The sequence below is a fragment of the Astatotilapia calliptera genome, chromosome 16, assembly GCF_964374335.1.
Source record: "Astatotilapia calliptera chromosome 16, fAstCal68.1, whole genome shotgun sequence".
In the NCBI taxonomy this organism is placed as follows: domain Eukaryota; kingdom Metazoa; phylum Chordata; class Actinopteri; order Cichliformes; family Cichlidae; genus Astatotilapia; species Astatotilapia calliptera.
In genome coordinates, this window is record NC_137437.1 from 22020695 (window position 1) to 22034823 (window position 14129).

General features: G+C 37.8%; 1 protein-coding gene across 3 annotated transcripts; it reads right to left on the reverse strand.

The window, feature by feature from the left end:
- Positions 1–664: 664 nt before the first annotated feature.
- On the reverse strand, positions 665–5520 carry tank (TRAF family member-associated NFKB activator). 3 transcript variants are annotated; one of them, XM_026145901.2, is made up of 8 exons: positions 5339–5520; positions 4246–4387; positions 3878–3986; positions 3609–3679; positions 2885–2943; positions 2675–2793; positions 1772–2154; positions 665–1093 (listed from the first exon to the last, which is right to left on the reverse strand). In XM_026145901.2, exons 2-8 carry the CDS (start codon positions 4342–4344, stop codon positions 926–928), a joined length of 1008 nt encoding a protein of 335 aa, XP_026001686.2. In that variant the 5' UTR covers positions 4345–4387; positions 5339–5520; the 3' UTR covers positions 665–925. The 3 variants fall into 3 exon arrangements, with proteins under 3 accessions (XP_026001686.2, XP_026001687.2, XP_026001688.2); XM_026145902.2 differs by having other exon boundaries at positions 4246–4399; positions 5339–5506; XM_026145903.2 differs by lacking the exon at positions 5339–5520 and adding an exon at positions 5162–5326.
- Positions 5521–14129: the final 8609 nt, after the last annotated feature.

Here is a 14129-nt window from a genome sequence, read left to right on the forward strand (position 1 = left end):
GTCACTTTATTACTTTGAATAGCACAGTTGAAATGAAAGAAGACTCATATCACGTTCCTATAATCATTAAAATAAATGCGCCCATATAAACAGTTAAATATTGCCTGTGATAAAACAATAAGTAGCAGATAGCAGGGTAATTTGCCATCTAATGAGTGAGAGTATCTCTGTGGACAATCTTAATGAACATATGGTCATAAAAGTATCTGAAAGTTGGAAATGTTTCTACACCGAGATAAACAGCTGCTTTATATTATTCTGGCTTAAGTGAAAAATGGGGAGGAATGACGAGAATTACTACGTTAATCATTCCAGATATAATTTATGTTTGATTAATTTAATACAGATGATGGGCATTTCTAATACATAATATATTATTATTCCTTGAGATCCAAAACCCACCATAAAGTGAGAGAGGTGTCTTGTTTCAGAAAAAAAAAGTGTGTGTGTGTGTGTATGAAATATTATAGCTTTAGAAATGTGATATATCTTTGAAAGTTCATTATTTTTAAAATAAAAATGTATAAACGTGCTAAAGATATAATATGAAGTAATATCACACGCACTCTTTGTTATGAATGGATGCATATACCAATCTATATATTATATATTCATACTGTATTATATATTTGCAAGTTGAAAACAAATCAAGTAATAAAAAATGTTACGAGTCTAAATGTGTTTATTTGCTCACATATACCATACGCATCACTGTAAAATCTCAGTGGGGTTTTAGAAAAATATAATGGGCAAAGAAATGTACCATTTAATTCTTCAGTATTAAATAAATGAATTCAAGTCTTATTGCAGTGTCATTTGAAGTCCAGTACAGCGCTTGTACTTCATGGCAGGCACGGCTACACCATGAAAACAGTAAAGTCTTGAAATAGTTGTGGCTTCTTCCCATCAGTCTCTGCTTCTACCGTCACTTGTCTGCTTCATTCTTATGAGAGAAATGCAAGTAGAGGTGGCTGTTCATTTGGTCTGGAGGAACCACAGCATTGCAGAAAGCACATTCAGGAGTGCTGCTCTGAGGTGTCTCCAGCTCTGTCCCCACAGCAGCTGCATCACACAGATCCGGTACCCAGACAGACTGCAGAGCAAGATGAATCAAAGGGAACAAATGTATTATTTATGCTCTAAACTGTCCTTACAGTCACTCTACGCAGCCTACTACTAAAGTAGGCTGGACCACTTGGCCTCAAAATTGCGGTATCTGTTGCTTTAAAGAACACATGTCCCCTGTTAACTCAATAGTTAGAACAAATACTAGGCAGAAAAGTAAAGGCAAAATGCTATTCTCAAGTGTTTAATTAACTTACTATTTATGAATACTGTGTTCAAACTATCCAAATAGTCATACCTATTATTAATGCCTGTGTTGGTGTAATCCAGCGACTGAATCATATAATGAAAACTGGACCAACTTGCAGCCGTTAATGCACGTCATTCACTTTTTTTTACCCTATTAGGCATTTAGACACATCAGCAATAAAATCCCACTTAACCATCGTACTTGTTTCAAATCACATTCAGACACTGTAATGTGCTTCCATCTGGCTCACACTTTCCAGCAAAGATGCCAAATATAACTAGAGCATCCATGCTTAAGTAAAAAAAGAATCAGCACACATTACACAGTAATACGTTTCAAGTTTAGCCAAGGGGATATTTTTGGACTTCACACTGTTTCACTCCTCCATTAGTAAAGACCAATCAGAAACTGATAATTTGCTACTAGTTTTCTCAGACCTTCTCCTGTGATTCTCACCTGCTGGGGTCCCCGCACGCTCTCCTGGGAGAGTGTAGATGATGTTGTGTGGGAGGGGGAGTTAGGGTAGACAAAAGGCACGGACTCCTTCTCTGTCAGTGTGGAGGAGACATTACTGAGAGGTCGCGGGACAGCCATGGGTAGACCAATCTGTCTATCCGGAGCACTGTTCAGGAAGTCATATTCACTGTCCGCAGAGGGCGGGAATTTGACGCTCAGTTTGGTGAGAGATTCTACCAAGTCCTTGTCTTCCTGGCTGGTGCCACGGGATGCCAGAGAGGTAGACATGGGAGAGGTATCCACTGTCCTTAGAGCTGAGGAAAATGGTCCCTCTGAATCTGCGGTACGGTCTGTGCATTGGATGGGCATGGAGAACCGCTGATCTGTTGAGAAGGCAGAAAAATAAAGATTATTATTTATTTCCGAGTCAACTCGCGGACATAGATGTGGTTTAAGGACATTTGAAATTGGCAACGATTTCACAAGTTACACACATTTTAAAAAATGCCTAGTTTGTTTTTGCATTCCCATTTCCAAGTTGGCCTTTCAGTACTTAGAGGTATATGTTTAATATAACCACATTATTTTTTTTTATGTAGCATTATGTAGAACTGGCATTAAGCATTTTGTCAGTGGAATTATTAAATGTGTTTATCCACCTTTTTTCAGAGGTGGCCAGCTAAGGTTCGTAGGGCAATCAGGCATTCATGTACAGTCCGTGTCATGGTGTCGCTATCCAATTAAACAACAAGACAAAAAGCTAGTAAACTCGTAAGCTGTTATAAACTACACAAGCCTATTTAAATTAAACACGCTTTTTATGTGACCAATTAGAGAAAACAATTGCTTTCAGATTCAGACACTGAAAAACAGAAGGTAATAGTCAGTAAATATTAATATTACCATTTGATGCATCACTTCCTCCATGGAATCTTTTTAAGTAATCTTTTTGTCTTTTGGTTAAAGACCGGATCTGTCGAAATTTCCCTTCAATGGCTTCAAATGCTTCCCGCATTTCCTGACTGACAAACAGATAAAGCAGGAGTAAGGAACAAAAGAAAAACCATTCTTTTACCATAATGTTCATGGCTTTAAAAAAAGATTGACACATACTAGTCAACGCTGCTGTTGATTGGCATATTAGGAGCAACGGCAACAGAGCCCATATTCTCCTGAAAAAGACACATTAAATTTATAGTGATCATTTACAGCAATTATACAAGGGAATATTGTTCATACATCTGCAGCTTTATTTAAACATCACACATTTATATTTCCCAGCGAAAAATAATAATAACTGTAAAACTCAAGCTGCTGAACTGTGCAGCGATATTATCCTCTAGCACCATCTGGTGAAGTAAAAGTGGATACACTGAGTGAGGAGAGCAACAGAGAGTAAATACTATTACAGTAGCAAAGCAGGCCTGAATGCCTGAACGACAGGAAAACAAATAATCAGAACTATGTAAAATTACTAAAACATCATTTTGATAGGGTTTATAGAATATCACTTAGCTTTCTTTAAAGTACATGTAAACTTGACACATAAACACTGTCACACAACTAGAGTGACAAATCTGAATAAGCAATAGTTTAAGCTTTACAGTTAATACTGTATTCACTGAGTACTAGCACAAAGTGTTCTTTTAACATCCCTTTACCTTAACACACATGCAACATAGTAAAGCAGAAGTACCATCAACTTCTACATATGCGAGAGGAAGCCGTATGCGATCACATTTCTGATTTCCTAACGGGAAAGCTGTTTTGGAAATACAATATTGTAGTTTTCATAAAGCCTAAATGCAGAAAGAGCATGTTATAACTATAAACATACCGGGTACTGTAATTTCCTATAAGTGCTGGCCCCGTCAAGAAGATGACTACATGGCTCGCATTTCATTTCTCCTGAAAATGAAAACAATGAAAATGACCAGTTTATAAAAGAGGAAATTCAAATGAATTCTCAATATAGTCTGATAGTCCATCGCTTTGTTTACATCTCAATTGAAAGCAATGTGTAAAGTAAATCCCTACTCGGTACACCAGCTGGGGAAAAAAAGCAGTAAAACTAACACGTCAATAACAAACTAACACATCACTAACCTGATGGTTGCCTTGTTGCTGACAACTTTGCTTCAAGTTCTGAAATCAGTTGCTGTTGATCTTCTATCTGCTTTTGAAGGTCTCGAGTATATTGCTCATAATACTCAGTCTGTAAAATGGAGGTACTGTTATTTGTCTAGAACCAGCATATCCACTGTGGTCTAAGCACTGTGTTGTAGTTTCATATCTGGAAGCAACCTAACTGATAATAATGCTATTCTATATATGCCATTTAATAACATAATTAGAATAAACATTATTTGTTTGAAAAGCTAGCAATGTAATTTGCTCTGGGATGTGTTGTGGTATATTGTTAATTCTTGGTCCATTCTGCACAAAGTTTTTAAAAAGTTGCTCTTCATCATTACCACTTTCTGCAGCTCCTTTTTAGCAATGTCCTTTTCAATGGAGACCTGACGATAAGCTTCAAATGCTTTATTGAGCTGGTCTCCGATGTTCCTTTCCATGCCTTGTGCTCCACAATCATCACTGACACAGCACACATGAGCCCTACGAGTGAAACTACAAAATGTTGTAAAACATGCCAACAAAAGGAAAAACACTCTCAAAAGACCCCGTGAACACTATTAGACCGGTTATAAAACTAAAAAGATTTCCTTTTTTATCCCCATCCCGGCCATTTTTATAACATTTTTACAAACAACTGTCAACTAGTCTTCGTGCACTTTAAAAATATTTTTTGAAAAAGTCAAGAAATCCTTAACGTGCTGCCAAATTGTTTTGGCTGCTTTAAATGAGCTACTGATCCAAATGACAAAACCATGCCAAAACTGAGTAAACAATCTTCAAAATATTTGCTTATTACCAATGAATGTTGGCAGGTCTGGTAGAATTAAAAATTCCCTTCATATTTCAACCATTAAAGCCTTGTTCTAGTTCTGTAAGGAATTATAAGAGCTAAAGATGAAGATCAAGTATTGTAAAGTAATGACAAATAAAGTTACTCAGTGCATGTGTAATATATGAGTATAACACTGGTGAAACAGACACTCCTTCTTGTTAGTACTGATCATCAGACAGCATTAAGCAATTCTGGGACGACTGCACTTCTGTCAGAAAGCTAAAGTGATGCCTATCATTATCTTAACTCCTGACAGCAGTCTCATAAAGAGCCGCTCAATTACGGAACAGCCTTCCTAATAAATGCCATAGTAACGCAGTACCTGTGAGCGATACTACACTCCAACAGCTCCTGGATAAGTAGTAGCCTGTAGCCACAGACTCAGTAAGTAAAAGGAGAGTAACGCTAATGTTGAAGCCTACCGGGACACAGCCGTGGGTCATTTTAAAAGAGTCGCTCAAAATCTTCTTTAAACAGTTCCGTATTCTTTAAAGTGTAAGTGTCTGACAAGCCGTAGCTTCAGCCGGCGTCGGATAAAGCGACTGAGCGAGAAGTCCTGAGATGAGTTTACCTCGCTGCCAGTGCGAGTGTCCTCTTACCTTCATTCGAGTAACTGTTGAAGTCGAATTTATTGTTTTGACACTACCGCAGCGTCGTCGCCTAATCTTGAGATGCAAAGTTACCAAGCGCTGGAGAGGATATGGCAATGTATGTTTTACATAGCCTAGTTGAGTTGGGAACTTCCCTCGGGGAATCCCCTCATACTGTAGACTTCCGCCTTTACTCGATTTTAGCCAATCAGCGCGGAGCTCACGGGAGAGCTGGGTGGTTAGCTGGTTGAGGGTTCTTCCAGCCTACGCGTCTGCAAACCGACTGTTGTGCATGTGAAAACTGTGCCCAAACTCGAGTTAAGTTGTGCTCATTTTGCTTTTCACATATATATATATATATATATATATATATATATATATATATATATATATATATATATATATATATATATATATATATATATATATATATATATATATATATATATATATATATATGTATATATATACATACATATATATATATATATACATACATATATAAACTGAATGTTACTGAATATTCAACAGGTTCTGTCAAATGAACTGAGCCTGTTTTGTTTTGTTTTTAAGTCTATAACTAGAACAAAGTTCTGAAGGGACTGCTTGCAACGAATACTGATGGGCCTCTATTGTAAGCTTCCATTTTCTTTATAGGCTACAGTGTCAAATGACACTGTAAGCAGGATATGGATTAAATAAAACATTTAGAGACCCCAGTCCTTTAATAAATGAGTACATAATTGATTCAGTAAACTGGGAAGCAGTGGGTTTAGGGTTTGGTTGACCTCTGGGAATCCTGAGCAGTTGCCTGCTCGGCCTGCTTAGTTGGTTATTCTGGCCTGAAAACATGCAATGCATGTGTGTACCACTTCAAACTACAGGCTGTTTCAAAATGTACTGCATAACACTGAGAAGGAAATGAGGCATTGCAATAACAACAGCAACAAAAATGCACATTATAATAGTCCTGGAGTACTACCTGGGTTTAAACAATGTTCAAGCAGCAGTGCTTGTGAAAAAATACATAAACTGGATGTGCTATGAGATATGTAAAGACCTTCTGATCCTTCACCAGGCCCAAAATTAATGCATGCTGGTTATTTTCTAATTAAATTACTGTGTAATGTGATGCAAAATTATAGCAAAATCATTAACACATTGTTGAGCCTTGGATAAGAGTTATTCAATCAGGAGTCAAGCTCATTGCTATTTTAACAGTCACTAAAACTATCAAATTCAATTCAATATGTATATATGACATATTTTCAAGTAGGTTCTCAGCAAAATATGACTGTAGCTATACTATTTATAGTACTTCCTGCTGTCTTAAAGTCCCTCCTGTTTGAAAAAAGTACATCCTATAACATTTCCTATTATTTTGTGTAAACTGCATATGACTGCAGTGACATGTTTTTGGAGTAAATGTTCTGACCTACATTACTTCTAGCCTTGACAAAACGCTCCCAGGCTGGCCAAAGGAAAGTGAAGCCAAACAAATACAAGAACAACCAGTAGATGGCAGCTGAGAGTGAATTACTGAGATGACGCTCTTAATTTCTTGCTCTGACAATATAAAGTAATTAAGTGAAAATTCTCGGGAGATGAAAGTTCAGTATATTTTGTAACCCAGTGAAGCTGTATACGTACAGTTTTTCTTCTATACCAATGGATACAAGTCCGTAAACTGTCCCCGGGAGCACCAAGGCATTTCCCGTTGTTCTGATTGGCCCACAGTGAACAATTCATTTAAGCAGCGATACTATGAAAAAACAAAACACAGCAATTTAGTTAGCAGGGCTCTCAGAAGTCACGCACTCGTCGCCTACAAACTATATATGCCTGTGATGCGCAGGTACTCTCCCCAAAGACGCACACAGACACGGGCACGCAGCCTTCCTCTGTCAAACGAAAGGTGAAGCAGGGAAAGAGAGAGAATAAATAAGATAAATACATGTACCAGTGAAGTCGGATAGTTTTTTTTTGTTTGTTTGCTTGTTTTTTTCTGTTTGTTTTTTGATTTTTAATGAGTTAATATAAAGATAAGGCTAATTGTGTTGTCTATCTGGCCTGGTCCATTTGTATGCTTTGAGTTTTTGTATTGTTATCGTTTGGAAGGAACACCTATAACGTTACCTTGAAAACTGGTTCAGAACAGGCAGATTTTGTTTCCTTTTCTAATAGAGATACTAATAATAATAGTAGTAGTAGTAATAATCTCTTTTTAAAATAGTAAACAGGTTTGTTGTCACTACTGAAGATAACCATGATATTTACACATAAAATATCATGATAATAGCACACATGAGGTCTTAAAAATTGTACAATTTTTATTTCCTTTTAGTTTTCATAAAGTGAAGGATGACTCTCTTCATCTTGCCTTACTTGTATTTTGGGTGTATTTCATTGGCCAAAGTGATAGAAAACATAGCCGGTCATTTTTTAAAATTATTTACTTATTTCATTTTATTTTATTTATTTATTCATTTATTTATTTATTTGTTTGTTTGTTTTGGGATGGGGGTGGGGGGTTCTGATATAATTTTAGCAAATAAAGCTAAGCAGTCTGTTGTTAGTTGAACAGTGTGGTCAGTTCTCAGGTTGACCTTTTTTGAATCTACTGAAGTATCTCTTCAGATATTTTATCTTAGCTCTCTCAAGTTTTGCCATAGGTCTAACTGTTTTACTCAAAAGTTATATGTTATTTGACAAAGGGAGGTATATCTTGTCCTAAATGAGCCGTCAAAGTTTTCTCCATCTTGGTCTGTAATGTCTACAAATGACAAAGCAGGGTGACTGTATGAGCATGTCTGCGTATGAACTGGTGGAGACCTCCACGTGACCTGTCCATCACAGCTGGGGTTCCAGTGAATGGACTCCTGACTCATCCAAAAGGTCATTTCCCCGTGACCTTCTCTGACCCTCACTGACATTCCAACCTCCACCTTTGCTCCTGCTGAGTTGCCTTACAGACCCAGACGGCCACAAACAACCTCAATTCATAGCACCAACTTCCTCTAAGAAAACATCATGTCTTTTTGGTTTTCACATTTTTTTTTTCATGGTTGCATTGAACTCATAGTAATCTGACATAACCTTAGTCTTGTGGTTCTGGTAAAGAAAATTTTCACTGAGACTGTGGTATACTGATAAGCAGTGTAGCTACAACGAAATACTGAAAAAAAGCATATGACTCATTTCATTGACCACACAATCATTCACCTCAAGTACCATTTTCTCTTTCTGTTCAGGCCTCAATTCACTCTTTGTTCATAATTCCCGTTGAGGAAATTGTATTACTTGATTGGCTGCTCAGGACATGATACCAAAAACATCACAAAATGAAATTAAGTAAGAAGCATTTGTACTCTTCATGACCTGTCTGGGGGTGAAAGTAAACCACGCTTAAAGTGAGAAAACTGTAGACGCCGGTTCATGAGCAGTCAGTTCTCTTTCACATTGCAATTTGCTCTCTTTGCTTCTCTGTTCCTCCAAAGTACTGAATGCACATTCTTCCCTCTCCCTTGTGTGTCCCATAAATCATAATTGCCTCTAAAGGAGCTTCACTGTGCATTTCTGATGGCTAGGATGAAAGGCGTGTGCACCATAATTTATTTCAAATTTCACAGGAAGAATTTCTGTCAACAAGATATGCATTTCCTGGATGGTGAGACCACAGTATTTGCACGTACTTCACTAACCCCACAGCTACTGATGGAAAAGTTTTAAAAGAAGTAAAAGAGGAAAACGCTAGTGTTGCTACCTTCATATCTGTAATCCATTTTAATTGCATGCAGCTATTTAATACAGACATACAATGCATGTGCTTCCTAAGGCTATTTTTACCTAATACCCTGACCTCAGCACTTACACTGTGGTGTCAGTGGTGAAGAGTAACCTCATAAATTTTAGCAGAAATGATCTCCGGGGAAATGTTTTGTCCTTCTCCACCATCACTAGGGTATATAGATTTTTCTGCCCTTTGTCCAAAATAGGATGATGGTATGTGTGCTTCAATGAATTATAAATGACCTCAGCGAGCAGGATTAGTAGACTGTTGTCTACCCAGTGCTATGTTGTATCAAATGATGTAATCCCCTAGCATTACATTACCCAAGCAGACAATCCCATTGTCCTTAGTAATGTGCCATTTTTGCAAAGGATAAAGAGCTTGCTGTTAAAGGGAGTCTTGTTCTAAATACAGATCACACGGGAGCCTGGCTTAACAGTAAATCTTGAGCCAGTGAAGGGTCCATCCGTGTTTCCTCCATGTCCAGCAAAATAAACAATCTGCTGTAGGTCTGCAGAAACTTGAGACCAGACTGAGGGCAGAGCCAAGTACTCTGGCATGCAGGAGGTTGGGAAAAGGGGGGTGGGGAGAAACACCCAGATCAGATTTCAGAAGTCTGAGAAGAGGTGAAGAGAATTAAAAAAAAACCTGTCTTTCAAGAAAACCACAACATTAAAATAACAATAATAATAACAATGATGAAACTCTGCAGGCAGTACTCTTCTAACTCCAGGTGGATCCTTGCTATTTAACATGACAATGCAAGCTGAAAATATGAGATGTCCTAAACGTCCTGGACTAACCTAGGAATGTGATCTAATTTATGTAAAAATCACAGTACTTATTTCTGCACACACTGTGGTCCATAGAACAGAGCAAAACTCTTGAGCAAATAAGGAAATGGCAGGTGGCTCGAGACCTTTTGCACAGTATAGTATAGAAGGCATTGGCACCATGCAGAAATGCTGCAACAATACTTTCCTGTATGCTGATAGAATTTCCTGATTGATAGTGAGAGGAAGTTCTCTCCTTGTTCCTGTATACTTCAGAGCAAGACCGCAAAGCTCTCATTGAACAAAATGCAGTTTGCATTATGGGCAAGTCCTGCCATCCATGAATATTTTCATTTTAGAGACTTTACCAACTTTAAATATCGTTCAATCTGTTAGATCTGGAGTTTTGTTTTACTTTGGATGATAGATTTTGACACCACTGTGGTAAACCCAAACAATTATCATATTTTACTTTTATCTATTACTTTTACCTTTTTATTTAACTTTATCCTAAAATAAGTGATCCTGAACAGTCAAGATGAGCCAATAACTTATTGTTGGCTGTGCTCAGACATGTGCATTGATTTCTAATTTGTCAGGTTGAGATAAAGCAATCTGGAAACCCACAATCAATAGTCACGTGGAAAGGAAGAGTCACTTTGGTTTGTGAGAGGGAGCTGTGAATGATATTGATGCAGTGGGAATATTTGAATAACTTTCTTCATGGGAAAACATTCTCAAATTTCTGGGATTTCTGGTCACAGTATTTGGTTGCATGTACTGTATGTTTTCAAAGGATTTTTTTGCCTCTGATGAGGCATGTGGAACATCCCTGAAAACTATCTGCATGAATTCAAAAAGCTGGGTTTTGATGTTACAGCTGTGATATAAATATAGCATGTCCTTTCATAACATCTTCAAAGGCACAAATCGGTATGATTCATTTTCAGAAATGAAAACATTAAAGAAACCGACTGAATATTAAGAATCCTGGTGGGAAGCATACAGCTTGTAGCATAAAATAGTACAAAGAGTCAGTGTGCATGGAGTAAAACTAAATAAATGAAAGGGTATATGAGGTTAGAATGGCTAGGAAAGTCCCTTGTTGACCTGTGGGCATCTCGGCTCACATAAAGAGCCCTCTAGTGCTCCTCATTACTCAGGCTCATGAAAATTTTATCAGAGACTTAGATTCCAGATGGATATCTACGAGCAAGAGGAAACACAGCATGTATTCACTCTGCTAGTTATCATATTATGAAAGCTGTGAAAATCATGCTTTTAGGTGTATTTCTACATCCTCAAACACATGGATGGCTGGTAGGACTGGTATCTGAGATCACCAGAGTGTTTAATAAAACAAAGAACAATGAGTGTGTAAAGTGCGAAAAGGCTATGGTGACATGCAATTGATGTGCAAAATAATCTCTTACTGTGATCTTGATAGAACTGCACCTGCCATCTGTATCCAAGTCTTTGAATTTCCCTAAATTTCATTTGTTGCTTCTCATTTTTTATTGTTAATAATTATTGTAAATGTCTCTTAGACTCCACCAGCCTAAATTTTAATTATCAAACTTTAATGTCAAGGCGAATGCATGAGGTGGAACCGCAGACAACAGTATTATGCAAAGACTGAACAGCACCACACAATGTTTACAATATAGTTTTGAGAGTTGCCTGGCAGCAGAATGCACACAATGGAGCAGCCCAATGGTTATATGAGTATCAGGCATGAAAGAACTTCCTTTTGCACGCTTACTACTGCAGGACATTTGACATTAACAAAATGAAGTTCAAACTCCACAATTTAACCTCACTTGCAGTTACTTCCTCTTAGAAATTTTTAAGCATTAAGAAAAGCTTCGCATATATATGGAAATGTGGCAAACGTGAACACACAAACCCTTTATGTGACGACACATATAAAGAGATGATGTGTGGTCTTTAGGAGGCATGTATTTACAATTCTATCTTTATGATGCTTTTACATCACTTCATTGTGGCTTCTAAGGAAAAGGTCACACCAGAAAAAAATTCAACTAAACTATAATTTATTTGCAAACGCTATCATTTTTATGCTATAATTTTTAAGTTATCATGACCTATTAGTACTTTAGATTTAACACTGAATATTTCCCTGAGAAATAGCTGCAGTGACTTTTTTTTTCAATTCTGGATTCTTGATTCATCCATTGCATTGCCATGCATTGTACGTGCAATAAATGTTAAACAACTGTGTCCTTAATCTGTCTCTTTCATACATAAACAGATATGTTCTATGACAACTAAAGGATCACCTAACCAAAGGACCTGACAAATAATGGCACTGCTGCAAACTGTGTAATAATCCAAGTCCTTTATAATGCTGTAAGTCAAACACAGATATGTACCATATGGTGAGGGTCACTGAGGAGTGGGGAAGACATTTCAAACATCTTAATGTATGATCTACTGAACCATAATGTATGATGTCATTCTTAGCCGCTAAAAAGGATCATCCTCAATTTTTCATTACCGAGCGGGTCACTCAGTCATTTTGGGATAACTGATAGGAGTTGTCAGGAATGCCACCCCTGCCAGCACCTGAATTAAAGACAAACACACATAGGCATTGTCAGCTTTTCTTTCTTTTTTTCCCTGTGGCTAATTTATAGCCAAGAGTCAGGGGAAATGACTCTGTTGCTACCAAAGAGAGTTTGTGCACCCCCACCTCAACCCAAGCCATGCATCCAGGCAGGAAGGTACAGAGCTGTTACTAACAGCTTCCTGGAGCTGCTAAAACTCCATGCAACCCTGATTTGTGCAGTGCCACTTGTCAGGAGTCTAACGCCGAGGGGGAAGTGAGAACAAACGTGTCTCTGGCTTTCACAGGTCGAGTTGTGAGGCTGTAATTATTGTTAGAATTTGTGAGGGCAAAACACTTTTTCTTATATCCCCCTTGTTTGCTGGTACAGACTGTTTTCATGAGTTCAGGGAAGAGCGAGAACAAGTAGCCAAGTAGCACAATGTCCTAAAATAACCTCACTCTCTTATTTCCCTTGGAAATACCCAGAGTGAGTGTGAGTGTGTGTCTCTGCGTGTGTATGAGAGAGAGGAAGAGTCAGAGAGAGAGAGTTTGAGCTTGTCTATCTGTGCGGATAAAGGTTTGTATGTGATCTTTTAATCTTTGCTCATATGCAAGTTTGAGCCTGTTTGAGTGAATCTGCATGTGCAGTCTAGACTGCCCCATGGCTAATGGTGTGACATGCACTCTGGGCAACTGTTACCCTACCCCAGCCGTCTTTAACCAATAGATTGGTATAAATAAATTCAGAATAGTTTTCTTATAAATAATGGAGTTGAAGATACAGAGTTAATTTAGTTTTTTTTTTTGTTTGTTTGTTTGTTTTTAGTTCTACTCACAAGGAGGAAGCTGCATTAACCTTTCCTTTCACCGTTTCATAAAAAGTGGTATTCAGTTGACTTTCTGTCCACCCCACCCCCCTCCAGTGTCCTGAGTAGACTGCTGAATCAGACCTCTCTCTCTGTTTCTTTTACTGCTGAACCATTGACTTCTGTTGGCCTGGCGAGCCTCTCTACATTACCGGTGACCTTTGGTTGGTCTCATTAAGGAATATTTACCGCACATTACATTTATCAATATAGATGCCTTCATTAAAAGGACAGTGATATCATAGATTCAGGATCGCTTCAGTGACTTCAGGCCCTGGGGACCTTTTTCAATATACTCCACCACAGTATGTCTCTCGTTTTTGCAAATTTGCATTTTGATGAGATACTGGTAAAGAATACCATGCACACCTAATACAAAACAGCTGCTAGCCTAACCCAACTGAAATCCAGACCATGAAAGAAAGCTGTTTAAGCAGCCTATAAAGGCATATCTGTACAACGGCTGTAGCATAACACTTTCTCCCAAAAGCATTGTGTTTTCCAATCAGAAGCTGGTGACAGTTAGGTGGATTGATTTGATTTTATACCAAAGCCTGCCCTTCTTACCTCAAAGAAGGGCAGGCTTCTTGTTTTCTATTTTTGTTTTGATTAGTACCTTTTAAAAATACACAGTTTTGGCGTTCCACAGGATCTGTGTGAAAATACCCAATTCCACCTATGCAGTTTTAATAAATGGAACTATTTATTCACCTAATGTGTACAATTAGTCTTAAATTAAAGTACAAACTAAAGGAACACATAGTATCCAGGAGATGTAGGTGCACTCTTTCATTAAAGAAAA